The following is a 25,741-nucleotide window of genomic DNA, read 5'->3' on the forward strand; positions in this document are numbered from 1 at the left end:
TTTAAAGGATTTGTACCTGCCAGTCACGGCCTGGGCCAGACTCCTGCTCCCTTCCCTCTCAGAAATGATGCAACTGTCTTGTTAATCTCAGGCTGCTTTTCTCACAGACAAAGAGAAACTTGTTGCAATGCTCCATGCCATGAAGCAGAAGGCCCTGTCAGCAGCAGTGGCAGACTCGCTCAGAAACTCTCCGAGGGACAGTCCTGCTGTCTCCCTGAGCGGTAAGGCCCAGGGCGGGAAGGACAGCCCCATCCGCCACCGCCCGGGACTGTCCCGAGGGCTGCCCAGGGTCGGAGGCGACCGCTCAAGGTCTTCGTCCTGAATCTTTCCTTCTGGAAACAGTGCTGCTCTCCATCTCGTACAAGCTTCCTGCACGACTGAAGGATCTCCTCGGGCCGGAGCGCGAGAGTTGGAAGGCAGGGCTCAGAGCTGAGAGGGCCCGGCTTCCTCAGAGCTGTGTCTGGTGGTCAGCTTAGGTGTAGCCACCGTCAGTCCAGTGGTGGCCCTGTGTCCCGGGTTTCCGCACCTGCTGCCTCGGCTCTGCTGCTCCCGTCCGCCCTTCGCTGGCACTCTTCTCCTGCATCTTTGTCTTGGTCGTTCTGCCTTGCAGGTCTCTCCAGCGCCTGCTTTCACATCCTCTCTCTCTCTCTCTCTCTCTCTCACGGCTTTGATTATACCTCGCTGTGCTGCGGAATGGAGCGGGAGATCTCTGTGGTCCAGCCCTGCTCTCAGCTCCTAACGTGGTCTTTCTTTTTGGGTTGGGCTACGTAACTTCCTCTCTCTCGGATGACTTGAAGCGACTTGCTGCTTCTGATTCTTTTTCTTCCCAGATGCCTTCCTGGGGCACCTTTCAAGGATGGACTTGCTGCTAAACAGCCCCGTCTTCAGACCACACTGCGCGCTGACATTTAATTAAACGGCCCCCGAGTCTTGGGCCTTTGTACTAGGTCTTTATTAAGTGTAAGCTCTAGAGGTCAGGGTCCGCCTCTTCACTTGCAGCTCTTAACATTTTCCTCGCTTTCTTTCTCTAAAAGAACAAGCCACGCAGCAAGCCTCTCTGGATGTGGAGAAGCCTGTGGGTATTGCCGCTTCCTTGTCTGATGTCCCAAAGGCCACGGAGCCTGGGAGACTGGAACAGCTCCGGCCCCAGGAGCTGTCACGAGTCCAGGAGCCAGCTCCTGCCAGCAGCGAGAAGCCCAGGCTGAGTGAGGCCCCTGGGGGCAAGAAGAGCCTGAGCATGCTTCATTACATCCGGGGCCCTCCGCCCAAGGACATTCCTGTGCCGTTGTCCCACAGCATCAACGGGAAGAGCAAGCCGTGGGAACCCTTCATAGCAGAAGAGTTTGCACATCAGTTCCACGAGTCCGTGCTGCAGTCCACCCAGAAGGCACTGCAGAAGCATAAAGGTAACGAGGCGGCCCATCCCCCTCTGCTCCTGGGTTTCTGTCGCAGCTGCTAATGTTCCTAGAGCGCCTGCAGTCACGCAGCTGCAGCCGTGGGCTCACCCCTCTTGAACCTGGCGTGCACAAGGCACCTGGGGAGCTCGTTAGAGGCAGATTCTGCCTCAGCAGGTCCAGGATGGAGCCCGAAAATTCTCCATTTCTGGCAGGTGCCCAGGTGATGCTGATGCTGCTGGTCTGCGGACCACACTTAAGAAAATTAGCAGGTGATGCCGCTGAGTTTGGTAGAAGCACTTCCTTTTAGTAAGGCCAGGCAAGGTGCCTTTCAGTCAAGAGTAGGATCCAAGGGCCAGCCCAGTGGCGTGGCAGTTAAGTGTGCATGTTCCAATTCAACGGCCCAGGGCTCGCCGGTTTGGATCCTGGGTGTGGACATGGCACCACTTGGCACACCATGCTGTGGTAGGTGTCCTACATACAAAGTGGAGGAAGATGGGCACGGACGTTAGCTCAGGGCCAGTCTTCCTCAGCAAAAAGAAGAGGATTGGCAGCAGATGTTAGCTCAGGGCTGATCTTCCTCAAAAAAAAAAAAAGATCCACTCCTCCAGCTGAGTGATTTCTCAGCACCCCACAAACAGACTCAACCTGGAAATCTCCCACTTTTTGATACCCAGACCTGGGGGGTGTTCATTCCAGCGGCCCCAGCGAGCACTTTGTGACAGAGGTTGCTTTAGCCCCACGCTTGAGCCCCAGGTTCACTCCCTTTGAACATTTGGTGGGATCACTGAAGGTCGGAGAACAAGGGTGGCCACGTTTTATTCCCACCAAATCAAAATTAGAAAAGAATGCTCAATGGCTAAATAACTACTGAGGATAAAATAGTCCGTATACTCCAACAGCCAGAAGGAAAGACTTTATTAGGCCAAAACCATTTTAAATTTTCATGACTGCAAGCTAGAAAAGCTGAATAGATAGGTAAGCATTGAGACACGCGGGTCTGCTGTTGGACAGCATCTTTCTCAGAGGTTGAGGTAAGGCTCTCAACAGATGTGGTAATACCCACGGAGTAAGGACTTGCTGGAAGTCAGGAGGATGCTTTACTGGATGTTTCTCGTGAATTTACTTGAATTAATCCTGTTTTTCAAGAAGGAAATGTTTTGGCTGGATAACTAGGTGAAATAGCTCTAGGCTCCATCCAAGCCTCTCCTCCCAGGCTTTTCTGCAGCCCTGGGGCCCGTCTGGCCTACCTTGCTTGGTTCTGGCCTCCCCTGACGTCCCAATGCCCAGTCCCTCAGGTCTCCGGGTCGTCCAGCCCACGGCAGTCTGAGCTGAACCCGTCCTGTGATGGAGCAGCTCCCACTCAGACGCTGCTGTCCACACGGGGAGGCAGCGTGCACCTGTCAGAACTGCAGCGGCAGGGCTGTGCCGCACGCAGAGCAGACCTCATCTGAACAGGTCCCAGCAGCAGTTTACCAGCTCTCCTGGTGGGGGCAGGACACTGCATGTGCTCAGGGACTGAGGTCCCTCCATTGCACGGGGAGCAGGACTGACCCTTATGAGGGCCAGCTATAGACCAAGCTCAGACCCACAATTTTACAGAGCGAGACACTGAAGCTCAGAGATTAACTGCGCTGGGATCACACACACCTTATGATCAATTGGAATCCAGGTCTGCTGCTGTCTTTACGGCTCTTCGTAACCATTCTGTATGGTGCCGTCTTTGATCTCTGAAGGTCACAGGCGTCTCCATGCTTCGTCTTCTGGTCGCTGCGAGACCTGCAGTCACTGGCTCTGTCGCCCAAGGCAGGGCAACCCAGGCCTTCTCCAGCATGCCCTGTTCCCTCTCCCAGCACACGCCCCCACAGGCCCGGTGACCAGCATGTTTTCTCCTCCCCAGGGAGCGTCGCTGTGCTGTCTGCAGAGCAGAACCACAAAGTTGACACATCCATCCACTACAACATTCCTGAGCTGCAGTCCTCGAGTCGGCTCCCTCTGCCCCAGCACAACGGGCAGCAGGAAACCCCCACCGTGAGGAAGGGCCCCCTCATGCAGGAGGTGGACCAGGACTCAGAAGAGGAGGACGATGAAGACGGAGACGAGGATGAGGAGGAGCCCCCCAGGCGCAAGTGGCAAGGGATTGAGGCAATTTTAGAAGCTTACCAAGAACATATAGAAGGTACAAAGGGGAGGGGGGTGGCCCGGTAAAGAAAGTGGAGGAAAGCTTAATAGACCCATGAGTGCAGGACCTCGCTGCCAACAGTGGGGACTGTTTCTAGGTGACAGCACTGGCAATTCCATTTCTTGGGACACTGCTAGATGAACATGCCGGCAGGTAAATTTCCCTCTGCCGTTTTGCCTATTTCGGGAACGGTTCCTTAGGCTTCTGCAGGTGTCCAGGCTTGCTTATAACGGGACTCCTTGTGGATGAAGCTGGGGCCATTCTCACTGGAGAAATTTCAGTGCCACGCGCCTGTCAGCGCTCAGTGCGACTGCCCAAACCTGGGCCCTGCTCTTTCTGCTTCTCAATATTCGCTCAGCCCTGACACTTGTGGCTACCTACAAGGGTCTTGGAAAATGGAAAGTTTATTAACTAGCCAGGCCTGGTCACTGCCTGAGCCCACCTCACATCTGAAGCACCCGTTCCAGGCTCTGTCACCCTGCTGAACTAGCACTTTGTGCCGGGAGGCCAGCCCTCACCAGCCACCAGGATGTGAGTGCACACTCGCCGGCAGCCTGGTGAATCAAGCGCCAGGGGACTCGGGCACACCTCTCCCACGCTGGTCTGTTGCTTCGGGGTGAGCGGCACCAGTGCGTCACCAGGCTTGGGCGCTGGTGGAATTCTGGCACTGTTCCTGTGCTGCTAGCACCTCGTTTCTCTGCGCCTCCACTTCTTTGAAATGCCTGCACAGGCGCCTAGCTTAGACGGAGGCCGTGGCGCTGTGAACTGATGCAGGGAGAAGCGAAGGCCCCCAGTCCCCCCCCTGCAGTGGGACGGGCAAGGTAGACGGCTCGGCAGGGACCTCTTTGGAGCAGAGTGCTGACTATGCATGCGAGCTCCTGGCCCTTGGGCCCTGCTGACATGGTCGGCCGTGGCCCCTCTGTACCCACCATCCTCGCTGTGTTGGCAGGACTGGGAAGCAGCTTGACAACTTGGGGAGTGCTAGCCACTGGCTAGCAAACCCAGGCCACCACTTCCTGACTCAATTTTTATCAAGTGTTATGATATAGTAAATATTAAATATAAACACTTGATTATGAATTTCATAATCATTTGAAATACTTTGAAATAAGCATTTTAAAACAGAGAAGTACAGACTAACAAAAAGAATGCCTCTGGAGCCACTACCAAAGTATCAGTGCTTACGTTTTGCTTCCTTTCCTCCCTTGAATGGGATCCTTATTTTGAATTTACTGTCCGTCACTCCTTAAATGTTGTTATTCTTTAAGGACATATGTTACATATCCAGAAGCAATATAGAACATTATTTTTTAATTTGAGTGAAATGAAATGTCTCTATCTTTTCCGGGTGCCTTGTTTGGGAATTCCTTTTGTGGAATAAGGTAGAAATCTTCCTTTATCTTTCCCCCTGAACACCCTGTCACCCTGGTGGTTTACAGCATGCCTCCGCCCCTGGGGTGAGCCTGCCATGCAGCGTCCTCACACATGCCCGGGTCTGACTCCCGGTGCTCTGCTCTGCTCCGTCTGGTGGTCAGTTTTTGTTCCTTAGATAATCGTAGATGATCAGACCTCCACATAAATTTAGTTCCTTCTCTTTGAATTTTTACATGTTTTCTTGTCGTACTGCATTGCCTAGGGCCTCTAGGCTGTTGGAAAGAGGCTCTAACGGGGCTCTCTTCTTGTTTGTGAAGCTTGAGAAGCCTTCCATTCAAGAACAAGGGTTCCCATTTGCTGCTGAGTTGATGCTGATTGTCAAAAATTCACTCATGTATCTCCTATTACCCATGGAGGCGACGACCTTATTTTTTTCACTTTGATGTTTTCTGGTGTTGCTTCCTCCTTGCTGAATTTGATTTGTTAGTGCCTTTGAGATTTGTAACGTCTGTCCTTAAGTGGTGTCAGCCTCTAATTTTGTGGTAGTACCTTATTTTGCTATCATGACTGTCCTAGCTTCTCTGCCTGGCTTTCACTCTCTAAACGCTCTGTATAAAGTAGGGACTTAGCCTTGAAGAGCTGACGTCACTCTGCTGTTAAAACCAGGCCCAGTGTTTCGGGAAGGCAGAGATTTTAATTTTCTAATGAAAACTATTCTTTCAGTTTCCCAGTTCACTTGGCCTAGCAGCTTAAAAGCTTCCGAGCCTAACCTTTATTTTTTTATCTTTCTTTTTGAGAAGTACATTTTTAAGGCCATAAATTCACCCTTACTTCCTTCCTACCTGTGTCCCTTAAGCTGCCCTTTGATGCTAGATCCCTGGGCTGGATTTAATTTAGGAACGCTCATGGATTTACCAGGGCAACTCAAAGGGCTGGGAGCATTGTGGCCCAGAGAGCATGAAGACGAGAGAGAAGGGAGACACCAAGCCGTCGCCCCTGTGTACAGAAAACACATCAGCATCACTTGTCTTTTCAGAGCAAAATCTGGAGCGGCAGGTGTTGCAGACGCAGTGCAGACGGCTGGAGGCCCAGCACCACAGCCTCAGTCTCACGGCAGAGCAGCTCTCCCACAGCATGGCGGTGAGTGTTGGGGACGAGGACTCAAGATCTGCTCCTCAGGGGTTTTCTTAAAACACACTGTGCTTTTTCTGTTTAACCTTTCAAGTTTGGGTTCAAGAGCACCCATACTGACAAATTTTGTGGGGAACTCCTGCTCTGTAAGACATCAAGACTCGTAGTCTCTGGGGAAATTCAGGAGTCAGTTGATTACCCAAGATTTAGCTAAGGAAAATTTGCGGAATATTGATCCTGGAAGGGTGTGGAAGCTCTTTATATATCCCTTCAGGGGAATAATTTGTTGCCGGCATCAGTTGCCCCCTCCTGTGATTTGCTAAGGAGGATGGAAGAGGATTTTACTGAGGCACAATGGACTGTCTCCTACCTGCCTGCAGCCTTGCTCCCAGCGTGCGAGGATGTGGGGCTTGCCTCAGACCAGGTCTGCACATGTTGGCCACTCCTGCAGCAGCAAGTGTTTTATAATATCAGGGCTAAGTTTTAAAATCTCAGGGTTGGGGCCAGCCCCGTGGCCTAGTGGTTAAGTTCCACACGCTCTGCTTCCGTGACCCGGATTCACAGGTGTGGATCCCAGCTGTGGACCTACATTACTCGTCAGCCCCTCTATGGTAGCGACCCACGTGTAAAAAAATAGAGGATGACTGGCACAGATGTTAGCTCAGGGCTGATCTTCCTCAGGAAAAAAAAAAAACCCTCAGGGTTGAAGCTGAGACAGCAGAGACACTGGTACTATGCGAGAGAGTGGGTATTGCAGGGATCCAAGACTCTGGGGACAGTTTGAAGTGCTTCTTCCAGAAGCTGCTGTGAGGATACTGAACTGGGCAGGGGCTTTTCAAAGCAGTGAAGACTGGCCTTTCCACAGGGCCTCCAGCCCATTTGTGCGTCACACACATTTCCTTGCAGTGTGAAGTGAGTTTGTTTAACGTAATTTCTCTCTCTCCAGGAGTTGAGGAGCCAGAAACAGAAGATTGTGTCAGAAAGGGAGCGCCTCCAGGCAGAACTGGATCACTTACGGAAGTGCCTTGCGTTGCCTGCACTGCATTGGCCTAGGGGTTATTTTAAGGGATATCCGAGGTGACGGTTTCCCTTGCGCTAGGCCGAACCTATAGTATAGAAATATTATCTATTTTATTACCTTGAATATTTAATATTTTTCACTGGGAGGTTTGAAGCTTAAAAAAAAAATGAGAATGTGCCATGCATGAAGCAAAGGGTTCCAGGCTCCAGAAAACAGAACGAACTCACCTTGACTTCAATGCAATCGAATCACCTTTGTAATTCAGCGAGCAACCAATGTAGGACGCCCGTAGTTTTTTCTTTTTAAAGGCGGTTTTAAACATTCTTTCTTCCCCCACGTCGTTATTTTTTTAACCTGAAAATGAAGGCTCCATTACCAACACTAAAACTTGATCATTTCTAGCCCCTGGTGTGTCAGGTTGGATCAAACTGATTGCATTCTGTTTGTTGTGTTGCCATACTCCTGTGCCGCAAGAAGCAGGTCTGCTTTCCTGCGGGGCGGGGTCGGTCTCACTCCGCCCGGGACCGAGGCCTGCTTCCGCTGACTGGAGGTGGGGTGCATTTTAAGTAAAGGGCTTATTCAGTTACTTTTCTGCAAAATTCCCATCAAAGCAACAGGTCCTAGGAGCACATAAAGCGGCAGTCCTGAAGCCTCACCCAAAGGCTTTTCCCTGGAAAAGCTCTTCCCTAAAGATAAAGCGAATCGACACACTGAAGGTACCTTTTCATTACTCCGTGGGGGACGATGTACAGCGCTCTGTGTAGACATGTTCACACCCACCAAATTGTTACTGCAGTGGGCGGTGTTTTCATACAAACGTAAATTTTGAGAGAAAAGTCAAAGGTGCTTCAGCCTTGTACTGTGTATATATATTAAAAAACAAAGTTTTGTATGTTTTTATTACTTTAATTATTGTTATAAAAAGCCTGCCATTTTTAATATGTGGTTTGGGGGGATTTTTGTTTGTTTGTTTTCCTGTTTGGGGGTTTTGTTTGTTTTTTTGTTTGTTTTTCTGGGCAAAAAAAAAAAAACCCTTGCTTTTAGTGTTTGTACTGCTGCTGGTCAGGACATTAAAATATTGAAGTGTTTTTAAAAATTAAAGAAGAAGAAAAGTGAAAGAGCTTGCCACTGGCGCCTGTGCGAGCACTTCATTTCTGAGCTGCACCAGACAGCGACATAGACAGCCATGCGTCCCTCCTGGACCCCGGCCCGGCCGCGAGTAGCAGACAGCAGCAGTGGCTGTGAAGTGAGGGGGGGCTGGTCTAGGGGAAACCAGGCAGCTATGAGTGCGGGGGCCTTTGTGACGAGAACTTTTCAGGAAGTGAGCGCTCTCTGTGACAGCATTCTAAGGTGTCCTACAGCAGTCTGAGAGCAGGTGCAAAGTAGAAACTTTAGAGGCTTCATTTAGATGGGCAGCTTTGTAAAAGCCTGAAAGTAGGGTAAACAACGGCTGAGCTGAACTCCTTTGGAACTTACTGCAGGCTCAAACCTGGGCTAGCCATCTCACTGCGAAGCAGCGGGCAGTTCCTTTCTTGCCCCAGTTATTGCTCGTTCGGGCAGTGTTTAATCTAGATAAGATGGTATCTTGCCTGAATGGGCCCGAACCAGAGGCCAAAGCAGCCAGGGGTTGGGTCTGCCAGGGGCAGGGGCAGGGGCAGGGGCAGCTCCCGCTTTGCCCTGGGCCAGGGGAAGGGCTGGCTGACCTTCAGAAGGCCGCTCACTGCGGTCAGTGGCCGCGCCCTCAGCCCCAGACCTTAGCTGTGCGGAACAGCTTGCTGGCAGATGGCATTGTGTCGCTTTATCTGTTCCCACACAGTTTGCTTTGTATGTCTGCCAAGAATCTTCCAGTTATTAGCAAACTCAGACAAAAAGTGCCGCCAGTATTATCAGCAGTCAACAAGCGCTTTCCTCTCCACAGAAGCGACTTGAGGAGAACTAAGGGCTGTTCTGTGGGCCGCCTCCCCTGCAAAGACACTGACGCAGCACGTTCCACAGGTGGGGACAGGTGGGGAGAGGCAGCTCTGCTGCCAGCAGTCAGGGCACAATAGCACTGATTTTTCTCTCTGGGATCTGCTTGCTGCTTCTGGTCGGAAGGCTTGAGAGTTCCATCTTAGCCCTCCCCTCACAGTCCTCCTCCATCACAGAAAATGTCTGGATGCCTTTGCTAATCGGCTTTGGTAATGGCCTTGGCTAAAGCAAAAGGGAAAAGTAAATCCAATAACTCGGCAGGAAAGCACAGCCCCATCCATCTTCACTGTCCGAGGGGAGTGCCCTCGGTTGGGCTTTTTGTTATGGGAGAGGCTCGTGGCACGTGGGACAAAGGCGCGCACCGTCACAGGGGCGGTCTCCGCCTCGTGAGGGGCTGGGGGGCTGGGTGAAGCTGTGCACACCGAGCTAGAATAACTGCTTGTTCCCCTTCCAGTTGAAAACCCCCCCTTGCCCCTGCCTCGGAGCTTCTCTGTCACTCTGCCTTGCCACACACCACCTCTGTGGAGAACTCATAGTCTTGGGCTCAAGAAGTAATATGACAATCAGAATATAAGGTAGCATGAATTAACTAAGAAAAAGGTAAGAAAGCATCTTTCGAAAACAAAAGTGCACCAGTAAGACATAGAACCCAGTAATGGTTTTTTCCATCCAATAATTTTTATCTGAAAACTCCTGTTTTCAGATGATTCTGAAAGAAAACGGTAGCACCTAAGTCTCTTTTCATTTTGAGTTCAACAAAAATTGCCATGCAATCTCTGAAGCCTTTGGTCCAGCTATTGCGTGTAGTGGAGAGGACAAAGTTCAGAAGCACCCCAGGCTGGCTCCAGAATTGATTGTGCAAGCTGTGTGTCAGGATTGTCGCGAAGACCTCAGTCCTTTGCGACCTCGTGTCTTCCTACAGCATCTGGAAGAGACGGCTGCCATCTGTCCTCTGAAACGGATCTCAGTACACTTGTGAGGACACCTTCCAAAGTGGAATCGCGTGGTTCCACGTTTAATCAGATCGTTAGAAACAAACCAGAGCTTTCCCAAACTTGATACTACACAATCTGATCATTTGAAAAGGAGTTATTTTTGTTTCATATAATCAGAGCCAAACTGACAAAACATCATGATCTTAGAACATCATCTCAGATAAGTGACCAAGATAGGATTTCCAACAGTTTATATTCTAAAGCAAATAAAACATCTAATTGGCATTAATATTCTTTGAATTTCCGTAAGGGTATACTCCATTAGAATGTTAAAAGGAGCCCACAGCTCTAGCAGCAAAGAATCGTAACCCAGGACATCTTAAGTTTGTGCATGGAATGGTATTTTCCTCAAGTAGCTGACAGTGCTGCCAAATCTCAGAAATTAAATCAGATACCCCCTTTCCCTCTGAGCCGTGTTTTAAAGTGCAGAAAATTCCAAGGATCCACCACAAGATGGAGATGATCAGCACAGGCCGATTCTGTTACTCTCCAAGTGTCTCTTAGCCACTTAGCAGCACCCCTCTGCTCTCTCAGTAACCAAGCTATTGACTTTCCTACACTTGCAGTAGCCTGCCCCCACTCCTCCTCCAGCGCCTGACTTACACTCCTAACCCTGCCTTCACCTGAGGAAGACCATGCTAATTGGTTGTGTTACTTGGTATGTACCCTGTGCTTAATAGCTAGAACAGTCACCGGTCATGGGAGGGAGGAGGGACGGTGCCTCGGTCACTCTGGGGGCAGTTTAGATGCTGTGAAATTAAACCTGTTCTAAGTGTACTTGTTTGAATTAATTGTATTGTAATATTATTTGTTGAATGTAGTAATTAGGTATTTATGAATATATGCTGTAATTTCTGACAACATCCAAAAAAATAAAATCTTCCTAAATCATATTCAGAGGGAAATCTTTTTTATGTTATAATAAGGCCAAAAAAAAAAAAAAAAGCTCAACAGCTTTATAGCTTTGCAGGTAAAACATAAAGACAGATTCAGTTGTGCCTCAGCCAGGTTTGAAGAGAAAGGTGGTATGAGGTGAGAGCCGAGATACACAGGACTCCTGACCTCCACCATGACACCATGACACGTGGCTTCACACTGCAAGATTCCTCAAATTAAATCTGAAGGATCCCGAGGGAGGTAAAAAGGCAAGTCCTGTCATCTGAAAGCAACCCTCTCAACAGCCACCTGAAATGATGGAGACCAGGTCTTCTGTGTCCTAATCCCTCTGTGTCTGGCCCTTCAGTGTTGAAACAGTCACAGCTGCTTGTCGGGGGGACACCTGGGTAGCGATTTGGAACCGAGAAGTAGTGGTCGAGTAACCTGGAGTGAGTTTGGACTTGAAACACTGAAGGAAGGGCAAAGAGCACCACACATTCCTTAGGTTCAGCTGATCAGATATGTACACTCATCAGAAAGCCCTCGAGATAACATGCTACTGCTTTAACAATGGCGCCACAGCGGAAAGCCAGCTGGTTACAGAACCTGCTCACCACGACTAGACAATCATTTCCCCTGGCGAGGTAATGTAATTTCTAGAAGGGACTTAGCGATTGCAAAACGCTACAATCGGAAACTTTCTCCTATGAAGAAAAAGAATTTATCCTTATTTGAGCCATGCTACCTATAACAAAGCTTTCCCCTCAGCCCATCAAGAGCAGAGTGGTATCAGTCCAACTTTCCTGCTTTAGCATCGTGAAGACAGCGTCGTTTGTGCGCCTGATAACATGGAATTAGTTTCTCCCTGACTTTCCCCTTGATAAGCGACCCTTTAAACCTTAACCAGAAGCAGCCGAGAGAACGAGAGACACCCAGAGTGTCGGTCTGAAGTTTAGTCGCCTGTGATACACCGTTCGCTTCAGTCCATCAGATCGTTGTAGCCACATGGCTCGCTCCTTTTACTTGCTAGTTACGCAGGAAAAAGATCTCAAAAGAGATTTGGGTTGCCATCTTTATTGTGTCTCAGGGCTCAGGTGGTAAACACTGACCAGCGTCACTAGCTGCTTATCTGCTATCCTCTGAGCAACCCCTGTAAGGAGATTCTAAATTTAGCCCAGAGATCAGGATCAAAAAGAAAAAAAAAAGCCCTAGGCCACGTGGCCATTCCTACTGTCTTTTAAAAGCAACACCTGATGTCGCTGAGCACTCACCCACACGTGACAGTTCCGTGCGGGAGACCTGAGGCTCTGCTGGGAAAAAGAACTTGTTTTGCCAAAGCTTTTTTCTTCCCCCATAAAAGAACAGCTGGCTTCTCGGGACAGATGTGGAACGAGAGCGCCTTAATGACTAAGCGCAGACCTGTTGCTTCCCCACCATGTTAGGAATCCATCCCTTACTTCACGACACGTTTGCCACACTCAAAAATGGTTCTGAAACTCCAGAACTCCAGTACCTCTGTCCGTCCCGAGCGCTCCCACGCCACCCGGCATGCCTCCGGCAGCACACGCGAGGCCTTTACAGATGTGTCTTTCTCTAGAAGTCTTGAGACTGGGTGCTCGGAGAAGGCTGCAGGTTTGTTCGGAGCTTGTACATGTGGTTGAGCGCTTGTGTGAGGAAAGCCCCACTGGTGTTGATCTCCATCAAGGTCAAGTTATCCAGCTAAAACAAGGAAACAGGCTGGGTTGGTCGAGTTTTTGATTTTTGAGAAAAAGGTAAAATCTGAATAAAAACAAGAAACCAATAATAAAAGCCCAGCCCAGCTAGTAACCCTGCCTGCGACAGCCTCAGCGGGCAGGACGCCCTGGGAAGTCGCTCAGCAGCACCAGGCCCGCACGGACCTCCGAGGGGCGCAGCTGCGGGGGCAGGGCCAGCCACGCACCCACCTTGGCGTGCGCCTCCTGCTCCCTCACAAAGCGGTCAGCAGACACCCGAAGCTTGGCGATGCGAGTGTCCCACACATCCTTGATCAGGGTCCGGATCTCATCTGCTTTGGGGATGTTGTCTGAAGCACTAAAGGAAGCCAGAGGTGAAATCAGTCACTTAAGAGCACTCGGGAAACTAAAGCAACGACCAGGGAGAAGTGGCTTTTTAAGAAATGCTGCTCGGCTTCAGGCAAAATACAAGAGCTGTTCTAGACTCAAAATTTGTTTTGCTTTGTTTTCAATTTTAAAACGTAAGCATTTCTAGCAGCTAAGTTTGGTGCCAGGGAAAGGCAGCCATGATCCACAGAGTTATCTGTGCTCACGTTAACTGTCCCATGGCAGGCTGTGGTCCCAGGACTTCTGTTTACCTAAAGAAATTAGGGATCGGGGAACAAGCTCTAAATTGGACATTGTCTGTCTCAGGATAACTCAGTGTTCCGTGCTAGAGAATTTCCATCTAGAACGAATTTGTTTCAAGGGCTGGCTGGAGGTCATGACTTCTGTTGCTCATAGCTTGTCCGTATCCAAGGGCTTACAACCCACCAGAGAAAGATGACGACAGGCTCTGTGCCATGCACTGTGCTGAGCACTACGCAGCATTTCTACCTCACAAAAGCCCTGAAGGATGGGTACTGCCTCACTCTACAGAGAAAAGAAAAATACATTTACAAAAGTCACAAATTGCATAACTGAGCATAAACTGAGCACACCTATACACAGCAAATTCTGGGTAAAAATTTGAACTGGAGTCGGCGAGGGGCAATGACAGCCTTCCTGTTTGAAATATATTTTACATTAACCTTTGAAGGAAAAGACAACCTAGAAGATAAAAGCCGAAGCCAACGTCATCCAGCACCAGGCATTCTAGGGTAAGCTGAAATGGCCGCCACCTGTTAAACTCAGCTGTCATTAGTAAATGGAGAACCAGTGGCATAAATTCTATGTAGCAGATTTTATTTAAGACCCAAACATTTGGATTTTACGCTTTGAACAGCAGGTTAAAGAACAAAGCTCCTTGTTAACTGAACTGCAGAACAAAGGCAAAATTAGGTCCCTTAGTTGAATGAATTATAAAAAATTATGAAACAAGGTTTTCAATAGGAACTGCACACCTAATACATTGAATTTCAGAAACCAAGGATGAACAGGCCCCTCATCTCTGCTCCCAAGTTCTCCCTTCCGAGTCACTCCCCACCGCCACAGCAGGCTCTCAGACCCAGCGGATGATGCACCCCTGCCTGAACACCCTCCCAGGGACTCTCCACCACAGGGTAACCCGCCCCTCCCACATTCTATGCATGCCCCAACATTCTCTGTTGCCCCACACACACCGTGCCTTTCACACTTCGTGCCTTCCGCTTACACTCCTCTCCCCTAGCAAATTCTCCCTCATCCTTCAAGCCAGGGATCCCTTCTCTGGCACCACCAGGCATTAGGGTTGCATCCTGACATACTCTGAAAAGTATTTAATACCGCAGTGTGGCTACTGGTTAACAGGTTCACACCTCTCCCATCTAAACTGGGAACTCCAGCATACACGACTGTCTCCTCTGTCTAGTGGCACACTTAGTCTGTCATATGCTTAGTGTCTTGTGACCTGCAGCCTCATGACAACTTAAGGACGAGTCCATGATATGCACCCCAACTTCCATTTGCATTCAGCAGTGCCATTCAGTGGGCCCCTGGCCCTTCTGCTCTACAGCAGGCAGTAGGGAGCTCCTGAATTTTTCTTCTAGTTCTGCCCTTGAATCCATCAATTAAAAGGTGCTCAGGGCTTCAAAAGCTTGACATTTTGCAACTTACATTTTAAGTATCTCCCAAGCAAAATTATCCACACTTGCCCGGCCCTCCCACTGATTTCATACATACATTCATTCATTCAACAAACCTGTGAGCACCAGGCACTGTGCTGGTGCACACAAGATACAGCCCCTGCCCATTAGAACTGAGGTGGGGAGAGCACAGCTAGACAGGTGATAAGAAATTACAGCTGACAAATGCCATGGAGGTGTACAGGACTGCCGAGAGGACAGGCACACTTAACCTGGGAGGAAGTACCTGTTACGCTAACCCAAAAGAGGGGCAGGGGACAGATGGACCTACTGGGCAGAGGGAACAGCATATGCAAAGCCCTGGGGACCTTGGTGTATAAAGAAGTGAAAGAGACCGACATGAGGCTGGAAGCTGGAGAATCAGCAGGAGGAAGCATTAGGAGTGAAAGGAGGAGGAAGAGCAGGCTGTGCAGGGCCCTGACCGCCAGGCCCAGGGCTTTAGACCAAAGCCTGGAGAGGCCGTGAGGAGCAGGGCAGTCACAGGGAGCTTCGTCTCGAAGAGCCCACTCCAGCTGCAACATGGAGGACGAAGGAGAGGCCGGTGGGAGCCAGAACTGGATGGAGGGAAACGAGAAGCTGCTAGGGCACATTTTTGCTATTAGAGGGCCTCCTTACAGCTCAGGGTCAGCGGCAAGTGTGAGCCCTGGGGCCTTTCCCGTGAAAGACGTGCTAGACTCAAATGCACGCGCCCAAAGAAGAAAAAGGGGGGAAGCTTTACTAACAGAACGTGGAGTTAGAAAAAGCCTGCCACCCGAGGTGTGATGGAGTCTCCACACTGGGGTCCAACGTCGAATGAATTAGGAGGCAGGAGGGAAAGAACCAAGGGATTTACCGGGAGAGGGAGGCAAAGAGGAAAAACGAGAACGAGGGAGCGAGCGAGCAAGACCGGGGGCAAGCGTGCGTCCGCACACAAACGGCTCCCAGAGCACGGATCTGAGGAGGCGGGCCCAGGGGTACCGCTCACTCGGTAGCCAGCGGTTAGGGGGTGAGAACCGTGAGCTCCATGTCGCCTGTGGGCTCTAAGAACTGAGATATACTCACTGATTTAGCAGGAGTTTGGTGAGTTCCATGTAGTAAGGGCTGGGCATAGGGGTAAAAGTTTCTTCCTTTCGTTCGTGATCCCTAATGTTCTCCAACTTCTCTGAAATTTCAGAAGTGAATAAATACATTTTACCATCACCATAACCCAAACATTTTTTTTAAATCTTCCAAACTTACCAAGTGCCTATATTACCTATTCAGTCAACTAACAAATACATGAAAAAAACACTTTTTGGGATAACATGTCACTAGCTAGGTGATTCAGGGCCTATTTCCTCAAAAACTTCTCTTAGAGAAGGTGGTAAATTTTTGTTATTGTTATTGCTTTGACCTGCAGGAAATATTACTGAAAAGAACGCCAGAGTCAGAAGTTCTTTTCTGAGGGAAAGAGCAAAGTTTTCTACCTTTGAAGCAAGAAGTGATGAAAGTAACCAGTGACTGGAGAGATTTACTTATCTATAGCAAGCCTAGTTCAGAAGAGAGCGAGACAACCTACAGCTACCGCCCCTCCGGCCTGGGGGTGGGGTGAGGGTAAAGGGCTGAAAGCCGGGCATCTGGAACCAGCCGCTGAGCCCAGCCCCAAGCAGCAGCAGCACCCCTCCCCACGTGCCACAACTGCCTTGCCCCTTGCTCCTGTCTCACTGGCCTGAGGAAACCCTAGTCTTGAGTCTGGACTGCCCACTGTGGCGAAGGGACACACACAGACGCAACTATGCTGGGCGGTCTCACTTTAAATGCTTGACCATCCATCTCTGGGGGCCCATGGTGCCATCTTGCAATCTTACTGTACATCCCGGGTTCATTCACCCCGTCACTTGCAATCCTGCCTGCCTCTTCATGCCTTCTTTCCTCATCTTGCCGCCCCGGCTCTCCTCGAGGCCTTGCTGAGCCTGCACTCTCCTGCCACCACATCTCCCAACCTCCCTGCCTCTGTCCCCACACAGGAGGAACAGCCTCCTGGACGTGCACTGGACCCTGCTCTCTCTCCCACCAGGACACCACTCCAGCAGCTCTCTCTCGCTCTTGAATGATCACTGTTTCGGTCACTATTTACCATTCCATCAAGCTTACTGCAACATCCTCCATCTTAAAAAGAAAACCCTCCCCTGACACCAATCCTCCTCCAGCTACCATCCATTTCTCACGCCCTTTACAGCAAAACTTCAAGAGTTGTCTGACACTGGCGTTAACTTCCTCCCCTCAACCACTCGGGTGGGGGTCTATCCCGCCCCGCCACCAACACAGCTCACCAAGGCCCAGGCAAACCCAACGGCCACACGTCAGTCTTCGCATCGGACAAGGGTCAGTCCTCCTTGGAGCATATTTATCACTTCGTGGCTGGAACACCACTCGGAGATCTCTTCTCATCTCGCTGATCCCTCCGGGTCTTCCTGACCTCTCAACAGTGGGGTATAGAGCTCAGGTGCCCGCCCCTTCTCCACTGCCTAAACCCACAGCCCCTGTGATCTCCTCCTGCCTCCTGGAAACACCACGTGCTCACGACTTCCAAATTTACATCCCCAGATGAGCCCCTCTCGGAATTCCTGACTCCAGGCCCCACTGCCCACATTAATTCCACTTGGATAGCTAATAGGCACCTCGGGGTGACACATTCAAACCCCCACTCCTGGTTCCCAGTGCAGCCCACACACTGCTCCCGCAGCCTTCCTGTCCCAGGATACAGCAGCTCCACCTCGTCTGCAGCTCAGCCGATGACCCTGGCGGGCATCCTTAACTCCTCTCCCAGATCCAAGGCCTGTCCGTCAGCAAATCCCGCTGATTCTTTCTTCAAAACACCCCTACACTCCAACCACACGTACCCACCTCCACCACCAGCTCAGCCTCCCTCAGCTCTCGCCTGGGTAACTCCCTACTACCCTCTCCCCAAGCACATCTCTGCACGGCGGACGGATTCTTTGCTTTTCTGTCATCTAAAGCAGAGTGTAGAACACCTGTTCAAACCCTGCGGTAAATCAGAAGGACAACCCCGAACACTGGCAAGGATGTGGAACGATGGGAAGGCTCATACATTTCTGGCGGGATTCTAACGATGGCTCAACCACTCTGGAGGGCTGGTTGGCAGTTTCCTTCAAAGTTAAGCACAGTCTGCCCTATGACCCAGGAATTCCACCACTCTAGGTATTCATTTACCCAAGAGAAATAAAAACATACATCCACAAAAAGACGTTGACAAGAATGTTCACAACAGCCTCATTCACAAACCCCAAAATGGGAAACAACCCAAACATGCACTAACCGAAGAATGGGGGACCAACCTGTGGCATCCTCATCCAGCGGGTGAAACAGAAGAGTGAGGTAATGACAGACACAACACTGGGGGCGAATCTCAAAAACATCGATCGAATAAGAGAAGCCAGAGACAAAAGCTGACACACTTGATTCCATTTAGATTATGTCCAAGAACAGGTGGGACTAATCGCAGCCGCAGAACCCGAAGGCAGCTGGCTCTTGGGCGGGGCCTACGTCTAATGAGGATGTTTCACCACCTCGCACCACATCAAGGCCCAGGCACAGGAAAAGGCTGGGGCTCGCTCTCTCCACGCCTGCTCTCTGACTCTGGCTCTTGGCCCGTACCGCCTTGGGTTTGGATGCACCAAAACTGCCAGAAGGGGATGCCGCGCTAATAGGGCCAGGCCTGGGGGGACTCCCCGCTAACAAGGCCCTTCCAAGCAGAAGGCATGAGTTTCCCATTATGCTTCAGGACCACCAGAGTCCCTCTGCCCTTTAGGACGGGGAGGGAGGAGAAAATGCCCAGTCCTTCTTAAACTGTATTCAAGAGTATTCGAGAGTGCCCGGCTGACAGTGTCCTTGCTTCTAGGAGGCACATACTCCCAGATGTCCCCAGGGAGGGGACAATCACTATTGCTCAGAGGCTTTCCAAATTCTAAATGCCCCCACCCCAAATAAAATTAAGATTCTTTGCTATGATGAGCCACTCATGTTTCAGGTGGGGAAAAGACTGCAAAGGCTCAGGATGAAGTCCCTCTGCACCTTCGATGCATTATTTTCTGTTTTTTTAACAGCTTTATTTGGACATCATTAACATACCATACAATTCACTGGTTTAAAGTGTACAATTTGGTGGGTTTTAGTACACTCACACGGTTGTGCGTCCACCACTTCAATCAATTCTAGAACATTTTCACCACCCTAGAAAGGAACCCCACCATCCATCGACCCCCAAACCCCAGCCCCAGACAGCCACTCATCTGCTTTGTCCCTGCGGGTGTGCCCGTTCTGAACAGCTCGGATAAACGGAATGTCACAATAAATGCGTGGTCTGTGTGTCTGGTTGTTCACGCAGCATCCTGTTCTCAGGGCTCGCCCGCTGCAGCGGGATCAGTCCTCCACTCCTCTTTATGGCCGAATAACCCTCCCTCCCGTGGATGACGCATTATTTTCGTGCATTCTCTACCACGTGCGATAACGACTCTGCTCCTCAACCTGCTAGACTATACTTATTTTTTTTCTTAAACTAGAACAAATGCTTCTTTAAGGTCCTATAGCATCCTTAGTTTTAGAGCAAGTTGAAATATCTTAAAACGAAAATCTGAACTAAGATTGGTAAACACACCCCGAACTAACACAGCATCAATAACAGCGGGCAGCAGCCTCCAAGGGGTGAGTCTGGGACCATTAACTCCGGCCCATCAGTGGTCAACGGAGCAGATGGAAGGACCCCCCACCTCCGCCAGCGGGAGGCCGGCACCGTGTCCACCCCGTCCTCACCCACGTCCATCCACTCGGGAGGAACCAGCCGACACTTCTGTCGTTGTTTCAGGTTGATGGCCAGCCACAGGGGCACGTCCACCGGCAAGCCGGGGTTAAAGGGCCCCAGGTCCCCCTGCGGAAGGAAAACGAGCCGCTCAGACGGCACAAAGGCATGACCGACCTCCCTGCGGCCAGGAAGGGGAGGGGCACCGGACAGGCCGGAGCCCACCTGTGATCCCACCTGTCGCCCACCTGTGTGCCCACCTCTGCTCCCAGCTGCACCCACCTGCAACCCACCTGTACTCCCAGCTGCGATCCCACCTGCCGCCCACCTGCGTGCCCACCTTTGCTCCCACCTGCGATCTTACTGTCCGTCCACCTGCGATCCCACTCTCCGCCCACCTGTGCTCCCACCTGTGCCCGGTCTCCTCAGAGCCGCCGCCCCGCCCCCGCGCCGACCGAGCCCCGGAGCCCGCCGCCCGGCTGCCCCTCCGAGAGGCGGGGGCAGAGGAGGGTAGGACGAAGGAGAGGGCGGCGTCCGCACAAGCTCCGACCCCCGGGGACCGGCCTCTCCCAGGCGCCGGTTCCTGAGGCAAACGCCCGCCGCTCGCCCCCGGCCCGCGCCCTCACCCCGATGAGGTAGATCTTGTCCAGACTGAAGTTCGGGATAATGGTAACCAGCTCCTTCTCGGCCAGAAACTCCACCTCGGCCGCGTCCATGGTGGCGTAGCAGCCGGACCAGGACTCCCCGCCGCCTCCGACCCACAGCGACCAGGAGAAGGTGCCGCGGCCGCCGCTTTCCCGCCACCGCGTGGGGCCCGCCCCCAGGCCGGAAGAAGCCTCGACCGGCCTATAGCAATGCGGCGCGGCGGCAGGAGGCGGGGCCCGCTGCTGCCACGAGCCCGCGGATTGGCGAGCTTGAACGAGGCTGTAGGCAGACCCCGCCCTTCTGCTGGACAGATCCAGGCTCCGCCCCTCCCAGGCTCCACACTCTCGCGCGCCCCGGCCCCACCCCATCCCGTGTCCCGGCCCCGCCCTTCTCGTCTCCCAGCTCCACCCAGTCTCGCGTCCTGGCCCCGCCCCACTGGGGCCCCACCCCTTCCGCGTGCCGGCCCCGCCCCTCCAAGGCTCCACCCCTTCCGCGTCCTGGCCCCGCCTCTCCAAGGCTCCACCCCTTCCGCGTGCCGGCCCCGCCCCTCCAAGGCTCCACCCCTTCCGTGTCCCGGCCCCGCCTCTCCCGGGCTCCACCCCCTTCCGCGTCCCGGCCCCGCCTCTCCCGGGCTCCACCCCCTTCCGCGTCCCGGCCCCGCCTCTCCCGGGCTCCACCCCCTTCCGCGTCCCGGCCCCGCCTCTCCCGGGCTCCACCCCCTTCCGCGTCCCGGCCCCGCCTCTCCCGGGCTCCACCCCCTTCGGCGCCCCGACCCCGCCTCCCCCCTGGGCCGCGCACCTGGCCTCCGTGGGCCCTCCTGCCCTGGCGCCGGACTTCCGTGTCCCTTCACCTAGCCCGGGCGCCTCCTGCCAACACCCTGAGTCAAGCTGGGGGTGGGGCTCGGGGTGCGTCTACACTGGGCCCGCACCCTGCCAGGAGTAAATGCATTTACTGGGTCACGGCGTGACCTGGCTAGACAGACAGGGCCGCGCCCAGCGGAGTGAGAGAAGGCGTTGCCTCCTTTAATTTCTCAATCTTCCGTTCTCTCTACACGCGTTGGTTAAAATCTATAAAAATGCAGATCCTTCACCCCACCCACATGTTCCGATTCAGAAGCTGCGGGGAGAGGCTCAGAATTTGTGCTTGGGCCGCACCCCAGGTGAGACTCATGAAGAGACAGGTTTGCACGACTGGAGCACGTATGTACCGATGTTCTCGTCTGCTCGGGGAACGGGAGCCCTCTGTGCGGACGGCTTGTGTGACACGGAACAGCAGTGGTTCTCCGACTCGCCGCTGTCAGAGTCCCCTAGAAGATCCTGGGCGTCAACACGCGCGCTCCTGGAGAGCTGTGGTTCAGGGGTCTGGGGTGGGGACAGAAAGCTGAGTTTTCCCCAGGCCCAGGGTCATTTCGGTGGGGTGGTAAGGCCAGGACAGCTCCCTGGGATGTGAGGCAGCGAGTGTAGGATCTGTGGGGACAGGCAGTGAGCTGGACTTGAATTCAAAACCCTGATCGTTAGGCCCTGAGAAAAAGCATAAGGGACAGGAGGATTCCGGGGTTCTGTACCCATGCCGGAGAGCTGCCCTACCCGAGATGATTCCATGCTTTCCTCTCCAATGCCCCCCTACACACACCGAAACCTGCCCGTGTAGGGTTGTTGGGAAGATGAAATAAGGCCATAATTAAATTCTGCCCACTCACATGTCCTGGAAAGCTGTGTCTGTTATTTATCTGCATTGGAAATTGTCATTTACAGGCTTGGAGATTACCTTCATTGTGGGTCATTTATTATGACAAATACTTTCAAAGAAAATACATGAAAAGTTCCTCTGGATGCTGTGTGACCAATGGCAAGTGACCACTCTGAACCTCAGTCTCCTTATCTGCAAAAGTGAGGTAGGAAGAGAAGGAGCCCCAGGGTGTCTGGGGAGGAGGGGAAGCTTCAGGCCACCTGGCCCCTCCTGAAATAGAAGCTCCCTCGGGCATCTGCAGAGAGCGTGTGCCAACTTGTCTGGGTTTTGATGGATGGGGGATTGTTTTCTTGACTGGAAAATATTTGTGTTCCAAAGTTGGCGAGGCTTCCCTCCTGGATTTTCTCAGCCTGTCAAAGAGCAGAGGAAAAGAGCCAGTGGGAGAGCCAGGGTTCAGAGAGACCATGGCGGGATGAGTAGGAGAGCCCGGTGTCCGCATCACCTGAGTCTCGGTGTCCTTGTCTGTAACATGGGGACAGTGCTGCTGCCTACCTCACTGGGCTGTTGGGAGAACAAGTGTGCAGCTTTACACACTGCAAAATGGGGGCATCTTGGAGTCTCAGACTCAAGGGTCCACCTGGGTCCCTTGGGGGCTTGTTAAATGTCTTTGCCTTCCGGCAGTACTATTCACAAGAGCCAAAGGTGGAAGTGACCCACATGTCCATCACTGGAGGAATGGATAAACAAAATGTGGTCTGTACGTGCCGTGGAATATTATTCGGCCATGAACAAGAATGCGGCCGATTCATGCTACAGCGTGGCTGAACCTTGAAAACCTTATGCTATGTGAGAGGAACCAGACACAAAAACCATATCTGATTGCGTTTACATGAACCGTCTGGAATAGATAAACCATCCATGGAGACACATGCTAGTGTAGTGCTTGCCAAGAGCTGGGGGAGCAGGGAGCGGGGAGGGCCTGTTAATGGGTGCGGGGTTGCGTGTGGGGTGATGAAAATGTTCTAGAATTAGATAGTGGTGCTGGTTGCACAACTCTGTAAATATACTAAGAAACCACTGAATTATACTCTTTCAAAGGGTAAACTTTATAATATGTGTATCATTCCTCAATAAAGCTGTTATTGAAAATGCCCCCGCCTAAGCTCCAGGCTCCGACTTTGTGACTCATGGAAACCGCACACTCAACACACTCCTCCGGAAGTTGTATTAACTGGGAAAAGTGGGAAGGGAAGCGATTTGCCCCAATCCAGTCCAGCTCTGAGCCACTCCCGGGATCCGGAGAGGACTTCTGAAGGCCCAGCCTCACGCTGGGCTCTCGAAGTGGGGGAAGGAGATGGCAAAGCCAGATAATGAGCTCCATGGTCAGGAATGAAGGGCTGGCGATCAAATACATGGGTGGGGGTGGGGAGGGACAAATCTCCATGCAGAAGAATTCCACGTGTTGTGGACAGAGAGATGCTCCCCACTCTTGAAGTGTAGGCCCCATGCCACTTCCTTCCACAGAGGAGAGGATGGAAACAGGACACACAGAGTTACAGGACCATGGAGACACCTGACCTCCTCAGCCAGGAGAGCGACGTCAGCATCAGCAGTGACAGGCCAGGGTGATGGCATGCACCCTTGATACGATGGAGGAGAAATGGATGAGAAGGTGCTTTCACTCTGGGGTCTTCCTCCCCACACCCCACAAGTCCAGGCTCATTGTGAGAAAAATGTCAGACAAACCCTAACAGAGGGACATTCTACGGAACTGCCCAGCACTCCTCAAAACTGCCAGGGTCATCAAAAGCCACCTCCCAAAACCGTCACCGCCCAGAGGAGCTTAAGGAGACGTGGAATAAATGGGGATGGGATCCTGGAACAGGAAAAGGACGTTAGGGGAAAACTGAGGAAACCTGAATAAAGAATGGACTTTGGTTGGTAAGAATGTATCAAAGTTGGTTCATTCATTGTGACAAATGGACCAGAGTAACATAAGATTAACGACAGGGGAAACCGGGTGTGGGGTTTATGGGAACCCTCTGTACTATCTTTGCAACTTTTCTGTAAGGCTAAAGCTATTCTTAGCAAAAAAAGAGTTTAAGAAAAAGCCTCTGCCAGATTCCCCCAGGGAAGCTAGAACACTCCAGAAGCGTGAACCCACAGCCCCCTTCAGGGTGGTCTGTACCACAACACCTGGTCACACTAGAGTTTAAGCCGCAGAGCAGTGCTCCGAAAATGAGTCAGCCATGGGACTTCTGCTTTGAAAGCAGAGATCTTCCTGCAATGATGGAAATCTCCTGGAGCCGCCCCGTCCTGTAGGGCGGCCCCCGCCCCATGTGGAAATGGAGAACTCGTAGTATGAGCAACTGGATGGAGTCTGGGGTCCTCTGCAGGGGCATTCGTTCCTGTGAGTGACACTGGGCTGGCGGCCCGTCAGTGCGTCCCCACAGGACCCTTGGGTTGAGCGTGTCTGGGAAGGACCTGTGGTCCACCTGCGCAAGCGTGTTCATTCCATCCTTGATTAGCCTACCTCGAAGTCTGAATCTCTGCACGTGGGAGCAATTCTCTTAGAGTGAGGAGACCAGCGGCCTAGGAAACGATGAATGACAGTGAGGACCTGAGGAGGTGGGCGAGAAGCCCCCCCGGACTCAGCCCTGCCTGTGTGTGAGAATCACCTGCCCGAGTCCCGGGCCACACCTGGACGGAAGGGATGAGACGCTGTGGGGCAGGCCCAGGCCTCAGCCGAGGGCAAGAGCCCCTGCTCCCATAAACCGAACCCAGAAACCTGCCGTCTCGGGGGTGGCTCCGGTGATGCGGTGACCAACAGCTGGTGGTATCACCCAGCTAAGGAAGGAGTAGAATTACAGTCATGGCAGCGAGAGAGAAACGCAGAATGGAAATACCTCCTCTGGTAACCCTCCCTCCCCTTGCCTCAGCTGAAACAAGACGGAGGGGTGGAGGAGCGCAGGGCCCTGACAGCAAGACGTGATTGCGTCCCTAATGGGCCCCTGCTGTGCTCCAGGAGCCCAAGAGCCACAGCCCCTACTGTGACTGCTGCCCCCACCTGTCTCTAAGGTGGGGGGCTGACATGACCTCCTGCGGGGCTGACCTCAGCTGCTGTTTCTGGCCAGGGGCAGCTCCCATTGGTTGGGGCCACCCCACCCCAGCTGTCACCTATTCTGAATGTCACCTAGAGCTGGAGGAGTTGTCAGCTGCGGCTGACCGGGCCACGCTCTGTGGACGGGGGCGCCTGCTCCCAGCCGTGGTGGTGTTTCTCTCTCACCACCGCCCCACAGGGATTCCTCTCCCTGCGAAGTGTGGTGAGGAGAGGAGTAAGAAAGACAAGCAGCAGCCACACCTCCAGGGCTGGCTTGGTAAGCGGCCTCCAAGAACAGGGATGTGATCCTGAGTGCATCGGGAGGCCACGTGAGGGATGCGGGGCGAGGAGTGACAGGAATAGCTCTGCACTGTAGAAACACAGCTCTGGTGGATGGAGTCAGGGTGGGACGCGGTCTGGCAGCAGGAGACTCACCTGGACTTTGAGAAGTCCAGGTGAGTGGTGACAATGGCCTGGCCTTGGGGAGCTGCCATGGAGACCAGGAGGAGGGGCTGTGTGAAACTAGAGCGCCTCACTGCCTGCCTGTGTGCGGAAAAGCCAGGCACGGAGACGCTTCCGGACCCCCCAGGTGGCCACAGGTATTTCCCGTCTACCTGTGGCTCCCCACAGCCTGGCAGCGCGCCCGGCCCCTCCCCGGGGGGCCTGCGTGTTCCCCCCTGCAGCTCGCCGGCCTGCGGGGTTTGGCGGGGGAGCCGACACGCCAGCCGCACGGCGCATATCACGGCTGAGCTGGGCGCTCGCAAATGGCTCCGAC

General features: G+C 52.5%; 2 protein-coding genes and 1 long non-coding RNA gene across 12 annotated transcripts in view; 2 read left to right on the forward strand and 1 right to left on the reverse strand.

Annotated features, from left to right (window-relative positions):
- GSE1 (Gse1 coiled-coil protein) overlaps nucleotides 1-10,958 on the forward strand; it is a 404,616-nt gene extending 393,658 nt beyond the window's left edge. For 8 of the 9 annotated variants that reach the window (XM_044761015.2, XM_014838661.3, XM_014838810.3 and 5 more), the window contains 5 exons: nucleotides 108-221; nucleotides 1,035-1,406; nucleotides 3,295-3,573; nucleotides 5,987-6,090; nucleotides 7,028-10,958. In XM_044761015.2, the coding sequence (XP_044616950.2) occupies nucleotides 108-221; nucleotides 1,035-1,406; nucleotides 3,295-3,573; nucleotides 5,987-6,090; nucleotides 7,028-7,162 (1,004 nt within the window). In that variant the 3' untranslated portion in view covers nucleotides 7,163-10,958. The remainder of the gene's footprint in view (nucleotides 1-107; nucleotides 222-1,034; nucleotides 1,407-3,294; nucleotides 3,574-5,986; nucleotides 6,091-7,027) is intronic. The other variant, XM_014838744.3, reaches the window with a different exon arrangement.
- Nucleotides 7,250-20,360, reverse strand: GINS2 (GINS complex subunit 2). The gene is made up of 5 exons (XM_014839097.3): nucleotides 20,159-20,360; nucleotides 19,547-19,661; nucleotides 15,797-15,896; nucleotides 12,885-13,011; nucleotides 7,250-12,660 (listed from the first exon to the last, which is right to left on the reverse strand). The coding sequence occupies exons 1-5, from the start codon at nucleotides 20,246-20,248 to the stop codon at nucleotides 12,535-12,537; spliced, it is 558 nt and encodes a 185-aa protein (XP_014694583.1). The 5' UTR covers nucleotides 20,249-20,360; the 3' UTR covers nucleotides 7,250-12,534.
- A 593-nt stretch (nucleotides 20,361-20,953) lies between these two features.
- Nucleotides 20,954-23,026, forward strand: LOC139042356 (uncharacterized). 2 transcript variants are annotated; one of them, XR_011499020.1, is made up of 3 exons: nucleotides 20,954-21,376; nucleotides 21,932-22,071; nucleotides 22,245-23,026. It is a non-coding gene; the product is annotated as an uncharacterized lncRNA (long non-coding RNA). The 2 variants fall into 2 exon arrangements; XR_011499021.1 differs by having other exon boundaries at nucleotides 21,008-21,336; nucleotides 22,548-23,017.
- Nucleotides 23,027-25,741: the final 2,715 nt, after the last annotated feature.

Source organism: Equus asinus, chromosome 28 (genome assembly GCF_041296235.1).
Source record: "Equus asinus isolate D_3611 breed Donkey chromosome 28, EquAss-T2T_v2, whole genome shotgun sequence".
NCBI classification, from domain to species: Eukaryota; Metazoa; Chordata; class Mammalia; order Perissodactyla; family Equidae; genus Equus; species Equus asinus.